This window comes from Anastrepha obliqua, chromosome 5 (assembly GCF_027943255.1).
Source record: "Anastrepha obliqua isolate idAnaObli1 chromosome 5, idAnaObli1_1.0, whole genome shotgun sequence".
Lineage (NCBI taxonomy): Eukaryota > Metazoa > Arthropoda > Insecta > Diptera > Tephritidae > Anastrepha > Anastrepha obliqua.
Window position 1 is genome coordinate 20,629,617 of NC_072896.1, and position 15,202 is coordinate 20,644,818.

Here is a 15,202-nt window from a genome sequence, read left to right on the forward strand (position 1 = left end):
AATGTAGAACCTCTCTCTCAAACACTCCAAGGGACGCCTCATCGGATGTTATCATAGTCCAAGCTTGTGTGCCATACGATAGTGTTAGTTTTTTTCATCGAGAGAGAACTTTACTACTCAATTGTTTACTTAGTCCAAGGTAAGTGTTAATGCTGGCACTTTGTCAGGGAAAAGAGAATATAGATCATTCATTTTCAGTACATCTGACTCAAAAATATACCATCTAAGTCTGGTAGAAGTGGTACAGCGGTAGCATTTCTCATCCTCGAAACAAGATGTGTACAGTGAATCACCTATGGGTTCTTCTTCTTCTTAATTGGCGCTATAACCGCTTACGCGAATTTGGCCGAGTTTAACAAAGCGCGCCAGTTGAACACACCAAGTGAAGCCAAGTCCTTCTCCACCTGATCTTTCCAACACAGAGGAGGCCTTCCTCTTCCTCTGCTACCACCAGCCGGAGCGTTTGTATCCATTCGGACGACATGCCCCAACCAGCGTAGCCGCTGGATCTTCATTCGCTGGGCTATGTCTATGTCGTCGTAAAGCTCATACAGCTCATTGTTCCATCGATACTCGCCGCCATTAACGCGCAAAGGGCAAAAAATTTTGCGCAGAATCTTTCTCTCAAAAACTCCAAGAGCCGCTTCATCGGATGTTGTCATCGTCCAAGCTTCTGTGCCATACGTTAGGATGCCTATGGGTTATGTGTCGTAATTAGTTTTCTCAGGGCTCGTAGCTTACTCTTCTTCTATTTGAGAAGGAATTTTGCTCAAAGGTTATGTCCTATCAGTGGGCTCATAGCGCACTCTTCCTCTATCTGAGAAAGAATCTTAATCTGATTCTGAAACTGATTTCATTCTGTCAGACTTTTTTCGGGAAACACTTGGTTGTCTTGCATGTGTCAGTACTGCACCAACGGTTCTTTCAGGTTCTTTGAGCTTTATTAATGAGCACCTTGATGGACCAGACTATGCCCGCTATTGTTGGCTATAAATCTTACTCCGATCCAAAAGCACACTTCAAAGAGCCGCAGCTCGCCAATTCATCAACCAGTTCATTGGCTTATACACCACAGTGTCCGGGCATCCACATAAAACTCACGGTCATTTCACCTTAGAACAAAGTTTAGCCTTTGCTTATATTCCAGAACCCGTTTTGAAGAGCTGCGAACAATTTTCAAGGTCTTTAGCGCTACAGAGTCTGATTTTAATTCTTCGCCACCTGTAGTTAATTATCTAGTCTGCTTCTTTAAGTACTCGGCCTCGATAGTCTAGCGTAAGTGCACTAGCCTGCCATCCCAGAGGTTGTGAGTTCCCACGTAAAGCACGGTTCTCGCACTTTCCCATACTTACCTACTTTCCTAGTTTCTCATAAAAAAAAAAAAAAAAAAAAAAAAATTATAATAACTTCATTCCTCAAACCCAACAACTTATCCTTCCAATCCTTACTCCCGCACAAAAGTCAACGCATTACTTGCATTGTGGCTGCTAAAACAAGCAAACAGCAAAAAGAAAAACACAGTTACACATTGCAACAGTGGCGCCAATCGCGGTAGTTGCGCAGACACACATAATTTAGCGAAGTCCTCAACCATCTGTGCGATCCTTCTGCCAGAAAAATGTGAGACACATACGGCGCTCCAACCAGTAAGAAGGCGTTGTTCGTAAGCAACGATAGGTGGGCATTCCCACTACTTAGGACTGGTAGCGGCAGGCTAATCACCTACCCTGTCAGAAATCAAAATAGATTAACGAAACCAACGCAAGACTGAGCCTTGTCGAGGCCCTATGCTCGCCAGTGGAGTGACCAAAGAAAAAAACTTTAAGTACTGCAAAGTCGTTCTATTGGGAGATCATGCCCGGGTTAATCTGTTGGATGCTAGTGACGTATTGTAGTACTTTCCTCCATTTAGAAATACAGGAACCCAAATGCACGTAAGTAATGGGAATTTAAGTGATTCAAGTCATATTTCAAAGGATTTCCTCGTACTCTTATTTGTTTCCCGGAACACCACTCTGTATGTCTGCACCCAGTACAAACTGGTATTATGCTGATCATGCTTCTGTATAGAGTATTTTTTTGCCGCGGATTTAGACTAATAAGACCAATAAGACTATTAATAATAAATTATGCCAGATTTATAAATTCTGCGCGAATGCCTTTCTTCAGAATACGCTTAATATTCTGCCTATTCGTTTTAAAATATAACTTCCAGTAAAAGTACTTTCACCCTGGCTTTCAGGGCTGGCATTGTTATCGGCATTATTGCTGGCTCTCAGTACAATAAAAAAAAAACATTTATTTTACCACTCAAAAACTTCAAATACTGTGTTTGTAAACATATTCGAATTATTAACGCTTCAGGCGCAGTAGTTACTCGTATCAAAACAAAAAAAAATCAAAAATTTAATTCGATCTAACTATAATTTGATTGGAAATAACTTAATTACATTTGTCGATTTTTTTCGAATTTTATTATGAATAAATTAAATTAAGTTCAAGCTTAGATTATACAACTCCAGCAAACAGCTACTACAATACATGCATACAGACTTCTTAACACTACATAATTAGCATAACTAAGTAGGCATCTTCAGCATATCCAATAATAGTGGATAGGTGTATCTACATACATACATAATTTACTTAACCCGCAACTAGCGTACATTATAATTAAATTTGAGCAAAAGTATAATCGGCGGTCATATAAAAGAGACCCTCTGCATATGCGATGCGCTTGTGTGTATGCTGCACGATCTACGGACGACGGAGCTTCGAATAAAAATTCCTTATAAATATTGAAGGTACAAAATAACTTAATTACACACTCATGTGCGAGTAAAATTTTCCACTTTTTGGTTTTTTTGTTTGGTTCTTTTTTTTGTTTAGCAAACTCAGTTTACCAATTTCTCAGTCATATTACGTGTAAAAGGCTCATTGTTGCGGCTTGGGAGTACTCGTCAATTCGCCAATTGGGTCACTGCAACTAAATTGAAAAAATAAAAAATAATTTATTTGGAATAGTAGCATTTTCAATTAAAATTGCGATTTAAACAATGAAGGAAATTATAATGTAATATTTTCCAAATTAAATTAAATTATTTCCAAATTCACTGAATGTCATTCAAATTAAATTAGTTGGATAAATATTATAAATAAAATTTAAAAAATCTCAGAGCTACAAAATTTATTTTTAAAATATGGTACCCAATAGTGGATTTACATTAAACGTTTTTCCAACTAACTCTCGTATGCGGAATTCAATAGAGAAAACATTTTCTTGTTAGCCGCACAATTTCCTTAATTTTTCATAAATTTTTTCTCTGACCGTGGTGCGCATTTTCTCCACATAAAATAAAATTTATTACGAAAAAAATTATAAAAAATCAATGGGATCTTTCAAACTTACACTTTATTACATATATTAAAATTTAAAAAATTATAAAATTGTATACAAAAGATCTAGAAATCTAGTTATTTTCTAGAAATTCTAATTGAAAATCGTGGAATTAGGATGAAAAGTTTTAGGAATTTTTCAAATTTTTACAAAAGATTTTGAAATTATTTGATATGGGTTTTGTTAGACAAAAATAGTGAACATTCAATTCCCCGCGAAAACTACATACAAATAAAATTTACTATGAAAATAGTGCTTCTGTAGAAGTGTGAAAGAAAAAAACGGAAAATCTAAAAACAAAATGTATAAAAAAGGGAAGTCTCATTTGTCGCCAAAAAACACTCAGTGCAACAGCTCACACTAAATTACTTCATGGCATTTTAAGTGCAAACCCATTGACCTGGCTTACACTTATACCCCTAAGGTCATGTCATTCAAGAACCATGAGCCGACGTATCTAAATGCGGGACAGTGACAGAGAAGATGTCTGAAAACTCTTCCTCCTTTTTTACTTGACCGATTAAGTAGAACTTTTAAGCGTCTGACGTCCCATTCTGGGCAAATTCTTTTTGTACCATTACATGGCAGACTATCAACCCATCTCGTTTTGGCTGAAGTGACAATGCCACTTGTACCATGCAGCGTGTAGGTTGAGAAGGGTATATCTACAATTTTCACACCAAGAGGGAAGCGAGTAGGTAGTGCCCTCTCTCGAAGATTTGTCTGCCTTAAAATTCCCTGGTATGTTACTATGCCCATGGGTGTCAGGAATGTGGAAATATTCTGCCCACTCGTTCAGAAATGCTTGACATTTGCGAGCATTTAAGGGATTAATGACAACTCCACCCAGAGATCTAATCACCGCTTAGCTATCAGAATAAATATAGATTTCTTTAAAAGTAGTCATGTTTTTGCCTAACCAAACGAGTCAAAACGCTCACTTTTGTCTTCTTACAATAGACACCAAAGCCAACTTTATCAACAAGCTTTAAGCCATCAGTAAAGAGCCGTAAACAGTGTCCAGGTATACTATCAACCCACTCACGTCTAGCTGGAACTCTAGTGCTAAATAACCTATTAAATATGGATTCATAGTTAAAAGGAGTAGTTGGACCCAAACCGAATGTTATAATGGTATGGCATACTATAAAGTCAATGAAATAATCCATTGCCAGCGTAATTTCCAGAGAGAATATTTACACGATATTCTGCGGCATTTTTCCGGCAAAGATCGCCCGGTTTGAGGCGTCAGGAATATTTTCTGTGCAACTATATCGATGGCGCAAAATCCTGAAAATCTTCTGGCCAAACACAATCTCGAATGCTGGTCTGTGGAGAACAACTCAGCAAACCCGAACACTTCCTGAAATTTGCAGAAGAAAATGGGGTTGAATTGGCCACGTCCTTCATAGACAATATGACGACTTAACAAGAGCCGCTATTGAGTAGAATTCATAGGCAAACGTAGCCGAGTAAGGCAATCGAAAACTTGGAGACGATTGTTGGATTGGGAAACGCGTGCCGTGAATTAAACCTGGACTGAAATTAAGAGACTGGCGCAGACCAGCATTTCGCCCGCCATCAAGCAACGCGCGGGCATAAGCAGCGTTTTTTGTACCGAATCGTCACGGGAGATGAGAAATGGTGCCTATACATCCATATGTAGCAAAGAAAGGAGTGGGTGGGTCCAGGAGATACGCCAAAGCCAAGAGTCAAGCCGGCTCTTCATCCAAAGAAGATCGTGATATATGTTTGGTGGCACTGGTAGGGCATGGTGCACTGGGAAATGCTCAAAAAGAATGCCGCGGTCAACAAGAAGCTCTACATTGCCTAACTACACCGCGTGAATGAGGCTGATCGACTGAAAAGACCTGATCAGCATGATCAAACCATACTCCTTCACGACAACGCCCGGCGCCATGTTACACAAGTCTTCAAAGCCGCACTCCAAGAGCTTGAAGAGGTCCTTAAAAATTGGTTCAACAACTTCTTCAACACCAGTCCAGGCGATTTTTGGCGGAACGGCATCAACAAATTGGTCAAGAGGTGGGAAGAGGTTGTAAACAGTAACGACGAATATATTATATAATTGATTAAATTATTGATATAATTATTGTTTTTTTTTTAATATATTAAAAGTCTTCGATAAAAGCGCTATTCCCCAACCCAAAACTAATTTCGATAGTAGAATTGATGTAAACAAAATAGAAACCATTGAAACTCTGAACAAATATTTGTATCGAAATTGTAGTGAAAGAGCACCGCTTTTGCCTACGTAAATGTTATTGAAAACGTCACAAAAATAAATTTAGAAAATTGCATGTGTGTGCGCAGGGGGCTTCGAAAACTGTGATTCACCATTCATAGATGGTAGAGTCTAAAATGTAGGCTCACTGCTACATATACAAGTAAAGAACTTCTCTTGAAAATATATTTTTAATTTAAGTTGAAAAAACTCGAACTTGAAATTCCCTCTATAATTGTTTTGAAAATAGATTTTTAATTTAAATTGAAAAAACTCGAACTTGAAATTCCCTCTACAATTTTTTTTTAACTAACCTTACACAAATCTTTGGCGGCTTTTCAATCTCCTTATCTTCGGTGATCTTCGATATAGTGAATATGTCATTGGAGATGTTCGTACTTTGTGTGGCATTGCTGGTGTCACCGGAGCTGCCATTGATCACTGCTGGTACTATTACAATGGTACTTTTACTACCGTTACGCTCTTTCATGACCATGCGTCCCCCACTAGAGAGCGATGTATGCCGATTATTTACGGACTGGAAGGATAAAAATTCTCCTTTAGCTCAAAAGCAAACAAAACAATTATATTTTGCGAATTATTAAAATATATTAAAATATTGCATTTTTTTAAATCTCACCGTATTATTATTATTCATTTTGCCGCGTATGTTGAATACCCCATAGACCAATGGATTCATGCACGAATTCGTACAAGCAAATATGTAAAGTATTTTACGCAACAATGGATTTACATTATAAGCGGAATGCTTATCAAACAAAAACCACATACAGATGATGTAGTATGGTGTCCAACAGATCACAAAAACAATTACAATTGTTATTGTCATTTTGAGTGTACGCTTCTTCGCGCGTCCCAATACATCGTCATTTGAACGACGGAATCTGGCGAAACCTGGAAAGTATTTTGAAAATTAGTTAATATACAAAATTATGTTTTATGGAATGCTTTGTGCTTAACCATTTTTGTCATCACCCTTAACCATGCGCTTACTCTTGCGATAAATCTCCAAGTAGATTCGGCCATAGCAGTAGAGGAAAGTAATCAACGGAAAGGCGTACATGGCGCACATATTGGATACCTGATAGACCATTTTATGCAGTTCGGTGGGAAAGGAATGGAATGTGACGCACTGATAGTAACCTTTCACTTTGGGATGTTGCTCCAAATGGAATACAAATGCCTGTTAAATGTAAAATATAAATATATACAAGTACAGTTTACTTTTATTACAAGATTTAAATGAAAGATGAATGAGAGGGAAAAATGCAGAAAAAATGCCAGTTTGAATCGATGTCAGACTTCAAAGTATTATGTACAGTTTGTCTCTTATCCAAAAATCGCTAAAATCTCCTCGAAAGTACGCGACAATCTGTATTGGATACGGGGACATACTTGTACAGGGTAGTCTACATTGTGGTTTATTCTTAAAAATTAAAAAAAAATTATCAGAAATAAAAAAATTATTATTTTTTGGTGTAATAATAGTTCATTCGCCCATAGTTCATACTATGTATACTTCGCCCACGGGGACATAGTTGTACAGGGTGGTCTACATTGTGGTTTATTCTTAAAAATTAAAAAAAAAAATTATCAGAAATAAAAAAATCATTAGTTTTTGGTGTAATAATTGTTCATTCGTCCATAGTCCCTCCAATGTATACCTCGCCCACCCATGTCCAATCCGCTGCTACATTGAGCAAATCTACGAATACGTCAGTCCAAGTTTTTCTGGACTCTGCAAATTGCACAGCTTGTCTTGGGCACTTTTAGTTTTATTTTAACAAATAAATGAGTTTAACAGATTTCACGTATTTTTTTCAAATAATTCGAATGGAAAAATTGCAAGCAAATAATATTTTGTAGAAAATTGCCTCCTAAATATATATGAATGCCTCCACTGAAGCGAAACATGAATTGGCAGTGAATAAAGACAACATCGTAAAATACAAGGCAGCCGAATGTCAGAAACTGAACAGAGAAAGCTGTCTTATTACTTCAGGTTTATTATTCCGCCATGGAGAAATATGAGAAATGAAAAATCAAAGGGCATTCAAATGGACTTAAAAATGCCAAAGTGAATAGCTTGACGAATTTATCCTTTAATCGTAATAACTTGGAAATGTATTTCAAGATCAGTAAACAATTCAATGCATTTAAGGTCGGATGAAAAAGCCTTCAGTTTTCTCTTTATAGGAAATTAACTTGTTGCCAATCTCACTTTTTAGTTCATCTTCAGAAAAATCGGTGCTGAGAGGTAATTGCAATCAATTTCAGTATTGATTCGACGCCCTATGCTCCAATTATAGCTAAAGAAAAAAAAAAATAAAAATTTAATTGTGGAACACGATGCGGCTGGTTCAACTAGGCCCGCAGGAGTACATCCTCTTAACCAAGTTTTCCCAGACCTTCATGACGATTTCTGACTCTTTCTCACGAATGGCTTTGTCGATATTCGCCTTACGGACTTGACACATTAATAACAATTCATTCGGTTCTTCACGGAATCCCACAACAAAATGTAAAGTCTTCAAATCACAGCTTCGAAAATACCAATGGTTGCTAACAGAATTACCGAACTCGGCGCTCAAAAAAAAAAACGATTGTGGCATGGGCTTTGTGGCTCGGACCGTATCCCTGTTAAAATAAGAAATCATCCATCAATATGCAGTCACAAAAATTCGACGTCTCCAACAGCATTTTCACAGACAAATGGGCCAATTATGCCACCACTCAAAAATTCGCAGTAAACTATCACTACCTGAGCATGGCTTTTCCACGATCATGTGCGAGTCTTCAAATCCCCAGAGGCAGCAGTTTTGTTTGTTAACATGGCCGTTACTGCGTTTCATCAAGAAAGATGATTTTAAATTCCTTTCAATAAGATCACACCAAACAACATTTTACATTCCTTCCTTAGGAGTAATAAAATAAAGTTGCTTGTTTTTGTGTTGCAAGTTCGAAGCATTCTTTTGGCAATCCTGTGAGATGTCGAAGCTTTCCATATAGACCCAGAGTTAGTTTCTTGTCTGGTTTCGTCCACAAAACTGAGATTGAGGTATATATGTTCGACGTACTCATCCTAGGCAAGCGGGTGTCTGCCTTAGCAAGCTCTTCTTCTTATTTCCCTCTATTCCCTTGTGCCCTAGTACCCCGTAAATTGTGACCTGTATATTCCCTCAGAGCTTGTCCATTTTGGATCTACGGGTTGCAACCATCTGGCAACCCTGTATCTTTGACAGAGACGTCGCTTAATGACATACCGCATTAGAAGCGTCAGTCCAAGCAGATTTTTACCATGGAACAGTACACGCCACGCGAGCGTTCCCAAATTGTTGAAATTTACATTCAACAAAAGAAGTAAATTGTGAAAACTCAATGTGCGTATAAAAAATTAAATAATGTGAAAAGTGCGCCTTCTAAGAACACCATTAAACGTTTGTACGAAAGGTTTTCGACTGGTGATGTTCTTTCTAATCCAAAGAGGCCAAATCAAAACCGACCAAGGCGTCGCCAAGGACATCCCAAAATCACCGTTCTCAGCAGTTGGGCATTGCTCGGATCACTTAACAACGAATTATCCGCATTTATTTCCATTTATTTTCGTATAAGATTGAATTGACGCAAGGATTGTTGCCTGCGGACAAGACTCGTCGATTTGAATGGGCCCAAAGAGTCATCGAAAACACATGGGTCCGTCGAATATGGGCTGTTGCTCACTCATTCCGAGCTAGTCACTAGAGCCAATATTGCATAATAGCTGTTTGCTCGAGTATCGAGGGGAGTAAATTCCAACGCTAATTCAGCTGCTTTGGTTACAACATAGATCTTAGCTTGGAATATCCTACAGTGATTAGGAGGTATGAAAGTCTTTTAGAGATCAAACTGCGAGCAGAATACAACCGCTCCTACTCCTTCCCTCATTGTGAATCCAAATGTAAAGAAATTGTATGCATCCTGATCGGATTCTGAATCCTTCTGCCAGTCTTTTTTCTCTATTATAAACCAGGCCTCTTCCCAAAGTTTACTTGTGTAATAACGTAGTCTGACCTTCCGTTTATTTCCTATATGCTACTGTGACCAAAAAGATTTTGTAAGAATTATACAGTCACCCTCAGTCTTAGTGCAGATCTTTTGGCTGACTTGCTTACTACTAATATGAATGCCAGACGAGTAGCCTTTCCATTGCCGCGGTTGGAGTTGTGCGCATACTGCCGATCCCACATGTACACCTTTGCACGCTCTTAAATATTTTAACGTACGCCATTTTATCACACGCCGTCCATACTAGCGAACCATAGAGCATATCGAACCCTCCTAACATTAAAAATAAGAAAAATTCTAGGACAGCAAGAGCGCAGATATCAAACTTGAAAGTCGAATAAAAAAGATTCTATGAAATTCTGAGGACAATAAAGTTATATAAGGTTGTCAAAAAAGTCTTGCGGTATTTTTATTGAACTTTCATTTGTTCATAAAATTGGTTATAATAATGCGATTTAAGTCAAATATGCGCCGTTTTGGTCGATGACGAGTTCCCAACGAGATGCTAACTTCATAATGCCCCTCTTATAGAAGCTCGCTTCCCTATTGTCAAAAAACTCGGAGAGCCAATTTTCATAGGACTCTCTTGTGGGCAACTTCCGACTACCAAGCTCGTTCGCCATGGACAGAAATAGGTGGTAATCACTTGGTGCGAGATCCGGAGTATATGGTGGATGCAAAAGAACCTCCCATCCGAGCTCCCGGAGCTTCTGGTGCGTCACCAAAGATGTGTGTGGCCTGGCGTTGTCCTGATGGAAGACAATTCGGCCTCTGTTGATCAAAGATGGCCTCTTCTGCATGAGTGCTGCATTCAAGCGGTCCAGTTGTTGGCAGTACAGGTCCGAATTGAGCGTTTGGCCATAGGCGACGAATACAACTAGAACTACGCGCTTGCAAAGACAAGCTTACGGAAAGACTTTTTTGACAACCTTATATTCAAAATTGTGTAGGCTCGTGTAATCTAAGATTGGGGGCCTTACTTGACTAGAAACCTGTTGGTTTTTAGCATTTTTTCCACAAAAACAAAAAAATTCACTGATATTTATTTATTTACAGAAGTGAGCAGCACTGCATTCGAAAGTGAAGCCTTCGCACTAAACAGCTGGTGGTCATTGACATTTGGCGCATTTGACATACTTCTTATAAAACAGCATCAGTCTCGTTATTTCATAGCCACACCTCGCACATGCATCAGTTATTTATTTATATAAACTAACCTGCGGTGTGCTGCAGATCACCGATGCGATCCATGCAATCGCCAACATAATACGACCACGACTTGATGAGAATTTTAAGGGTTTCAGTATGGCAAAATATCTACAAGAGGCAATAAAATAAAAATCATAAAAATTGATTTTAGTTACAGAAATTGCTGAAATTTCGTATAAACTCACCGATCTATTGATATGCTGACCAGCACAAAACTCGACAAGTACAGGCCAAATACGCGGAAGAAGCTCATTGTGCGGCAAACGAAATCCGTAGAACGCCATTGCACCGTATACGCCCACGCTATCTCCAGCGGCATTAATAGGAAAGTCACCATCAAATCAGCAATGGCCTTTGACACGATGAGATAGTGATGTGATGCAAGCAGTGTATTATACGAGAGATAGAGAGGCAGCAAGTCAGTCAGCCAGCCAGCCAGTCAGTTAATTAGGCAGCAAGTCAGGCGAGTGATAAGAAAGCACAAAGTAAGTATTACTGGTTAGCGAGATAAGGTAGGCGAAAAATGCCGGATATACACACAAGTACATACAAGTATACCTAGTAGGTACTAGAATATATACAAACAATCACACGTATACATATGTATGTGTGTGTATAAACAATGTTTCATACAAAAGTATGTGTACGCATATTTTTATTTCGCCACACTTGTTTGTGGCTGCAATTTGTTTATTGTACGCGCTTTTTTGTTTCATTTCGCAATGAGTAATCAAAATTTATATAAAAATTATTTACCAGATGCATTAGCATGATATCGATGCGGGACGGACTGCGTGTACGATTGTGCCAGCGTCGCTTCACGATCAAATACAGCACAGTGGAGTTGCCAATGGTTGATAGCACCAGCAGGATGCTGTACGAGAATCACGGTTTTCAACTATTTACAATAACAATAATAATAAATCAAAAAAATGCTCTCACCTGTAAACTGTGATCGAGAGGCGATGCCCATCATTGAAGATCATATCCTTCGAATAGTGCATTGTGCCATTAGTTTCGTTCACTACATTCGACCAATCCGGCATGATGCGATGATCGTAAATTTTTTCATTAACTTCATCTTCGGTTTGCGGCATTTTCATTGCACAAAACTTTGTCTGGCTGATAATTGGCGAAATCGAAATGTTTATTCGCGTATGTGCGCGAGCTGTGTAAGTGTGCGTATATTTATTTATGTGGGTTGTTGCTGGAATGTATTGACCGCTGCGCTACAAAGAAATATGGCACGTACACAAAACACATACATATGCGTGTATGTGTGGATGTGTAGATACGTGCCAGACAGATACAATTTAAAATTTATAAATTTAATCAATTGCGCTTATAAATATAATACTTATACAATTTATTCATAATATACTATATGTGTATGTGTGTGTGTGTGTGTAGTACAATATATGCACAATCGTAGTTCATAGGCCTTTGGGTGGGTGGTTGGTAATTGTTTTTATGAACGTAAATATATGTATGTGTATATGTATGTATGTATTGGCCTAATGTGGTATTAGCGTATTAATTTCCGTTTGTGTATGGAAAGCTTCTGGTGTTTGTGTTTGCATTGGGTTATGTATGCAATTTAAGAAATTATTTGCATCGAATTTATTTGAAACCGTATTTTTGGAATAAATAAAATAGTTTTATCGCTTTGATTAAATATTTTTGGAAACTGTTTATATATGATTTTTGGATTTTTTTTTGTCTGTGACGCAAAATGCATTTTCGCGTATTTTTGAATGCCCTGCAGGACAACCAAAAGTAGTCAAGGAAAATGTGGAAACAGGATTCAATAATAAAAAGTTGTGTAAAGTTTAACAAATGATTTCGGATGCTACTCAATCCATTCACGCAATTTGGAAGTAAACAGAAAAGGGGCATAAGTTTATCCCCATTCTGCAAAGGGTTTTTTTTATTTTTTTTTTTTTTGCTGAGACAGACTAGCAAATACAGCACTCAGACACTATTAAATCCATTGTATTGGGTTCCCTTTTTAAATCTGCTCCACCTCCGCAGAAATCTGAGTATATCTTGTGGTGCCAAGGAGCCAAGATAGCCGCTTCTTAACACATCAGTGCCAAAGACCTCAAGTCTGATTCGAGTGAAGGCTGGGCAGACGCACAGAAAGTGGTCCGCCGTCTCATCCTCCTTTCCACATGCTGAGCAGAATGCACTGCCTGTGATGCCCACCTTTTCCATGTGCTTTGCCCATAGAATGTGGCCAATCATCAGTCCAACCAGCTGCCTACAGTCCCCTCTGCTTAGGGACAGGAGGAACTGCGACAGTCGCTCGGACATGACAGGTAACATCTCCTCACCCTCTCTCAGCCTGTCAAGCTCGCTTATGGGCTAGAGTGACCCATTTGCTAACCGTGGATTTGCAGAAGGGAGTAGCAGCACGGGCTCCGTGCCAAAAAAGTTGGCCTCAAAGCCCATTCTGGCTAAAGAGTCAGAGATTTCGTTACCCGTGAAACCCACGTGTCCCGGGACTCATGTTAACATTAAGTTATTATGTCTGCCGACATAGTTTAACCTGGATTTACAGTAGTCGACTCCCCCTGAAGTGGTTGAATGGCTGTCTATGGCCATGTGCGCAACTTTGGTGTCGCTACAGACACATACAGATCTGCCTCTCCATCTGTTTTCCCCAACAAAGTTCATCGATCCGTGAACAGCATATACCTCCGCCTAAAGCACAGATGCATGAATTCCAAGAGCGAAATGAAGTTTTGTCCCGCTTGATTCCGCGTTGACACCAGACCGGAATCGTGCTCGGTCCTGGAGCCATCCGTGAAAATGAGAGAACAGTGTTTGCCGGGCTCATTTTCTGAGTTTGAGCCTCTGGCAGCACTACACTGCACCTCTTGTCAAGTGCGATTCCGGATGGCATGGAGTTAAGGGGCATGGCGAGGAGCGTTAAATCGAAGTCCATGCCTACTCTGTTGTCCAATGCCGGACAGGGGCTGTGCCATTTCCCATTATGTTTCAGCCCGCAGATGGCCCTCAACTCTTCTCCTTGAATAAAAATATCAAGTGGTGGTAAACTAACCAGAGCAGCTAATGCCGGGCCTGAAATAGTCGGAAAAGCTCCGGTGCAACAGATGGCCACAGTGCATTGTAGTCTTGATAAGGTCCCCCTGACTCCCACGAGGGAGAGTCTACTCATCCAGACCACTGATGCATAGGTGATAATAGGTCTTATCATATCCTTGTAGATCCATAGGAATTTGCTAGGAGAAAGACCCCACGTTTTCCCAAAAACACCCTTGCACTGCCAGAAGGCTATCGGTGCTTTGGATGCCTTTGTTTCAACGTGTGACTTCCAAAGGAGTTTACTATCGAGGGTTACTCCAAAATATTTAATTTCTTTGCATAGCTGAATTGTGACTCCTTTTAGCTAAGGCAGAACAAGTCCATCAAGCTTTCTCCTTCTGGCTAAGAGGGCAATACCAGTCTTGGTGGGGTGTGCCGATAGCCCATTCGCAGGTAGTAAAAAAAGTAGTAAAAAGGTAATAAAAAATTGAAAAAAATTCGATCTAAGCAATGGAATAATTGTATGCCATTTTTATAATTTGACCATCAGAGTATCGAATCATATCTTGACTGTCCTTGCCCTATGGACAAACTGATGCCCTGGGTAAAACTCTCCGAGGTCCAGACAGAAATTACTCGTATAAAAAAAATTAAAATCCTCTTTTACAAAACTATTGATGGCTGGACAATTGAAAAACTTTCCAAGAAATGCTTGCTAGTATTCGCTTCCAATAGCAGTTTTTGGCTGAGCTATTCTCCTACTCAGTGGAAATGTGTTGAAATATCAATAATCATACCCAAGCCAAACAAGCCTGAAAATTACCCTGATCAGCAATTTGATTTCAGTCAGATGCACTGTAGACCGGAACAATGCCATCGGGTTGTTGAAACCATAATTGAGTGTTTGGAGGAGTAAAAGTATTGTTCCGCACTATTTTTGGACATACAGCAAACGTTTGACAAAGTGTGACACTCAGGACTGTTGATTAACTAAAAAAGATACTAACCACTCCTCTCTACCTCTTCCTGAGAGCATATGTAATAAACATAAGGCCACTAGTTTTTATAATTATGGGCAAACGGGGTGCTGATGCCTGTAATTCGCATCCTATCCCACTCAACTGTCAATCTCACCTTCACGCGAACCTTAACATTCTACACAGAGGAAATGCTGTCCTTGTTTAAATAACTGGATACCCATTTGGAGAATCTGCTGGCGACTCCATCACCAGAATCGA

At 39.2% G+C, this 15,202-nt stretch overlaps 1 protein-coding gene across 5 annotated transcripts in view; it reads right to left on the minus strand.

The window, feature by feature from the left end:
• Positions 1 to 2,446: 2,446 nt before the first annotated feature.
• LOC129247601 (adipokinetic hormone/corazonin-related peptide receptor variant I) overlaps positions 2,447 to 15,202 on the minus strand; it is a 33,509-nt gene continuing 20,753 nt past the window's right edge. For 4 of the 5 annotated variants that reach the window (XM_054886785.1, XM_054886786.1, XM_054886781.1 and 1 more), the window contains 8 exons: positions 11,859 to 12,140; positions 11,673 to 11,790; positions 11,102 to 11,268; positions 10,925 to 11,024; positions 6,624 to 6,846; positions 6,283 to 6,557; positions 5,957 to 6,180; positions 2,447 to 2,986 (listed from right to left, as the gene is read on the minus strand). In XM_054886785.1, coding sequence (XP_054742760.1) covers positions 2,935 to 2,986; positions 5,957 to 6,180; positions 6,283 to 6,557; positions 6,624 to 6,846; positions 10,925 to 11,024; positions 11,102 to 11,268; positions 11,673 to 11,790; positions 11,859 to 12,019 — 1,320 coding nt within the window. In that variant the 5' untranslated portion in view covers positions 12,020 to 12,140 and the 3' untranslated portion in view covers positions 2,447 to 2,934. The remainder of the gene's footprint in view (positions 2,987 to 5,956; positions 6,181 to 6,282; positions 6,558 to 6,623; positions 6,847 to 10,924; positions 11,025 to 11,101; positions 11,269 to 11,672; positions 11,791 to 11,858; positions 12,141 to 15,202) is intronic. The other variant, XM_054886782.1, reaches the window with a different exon arrangement.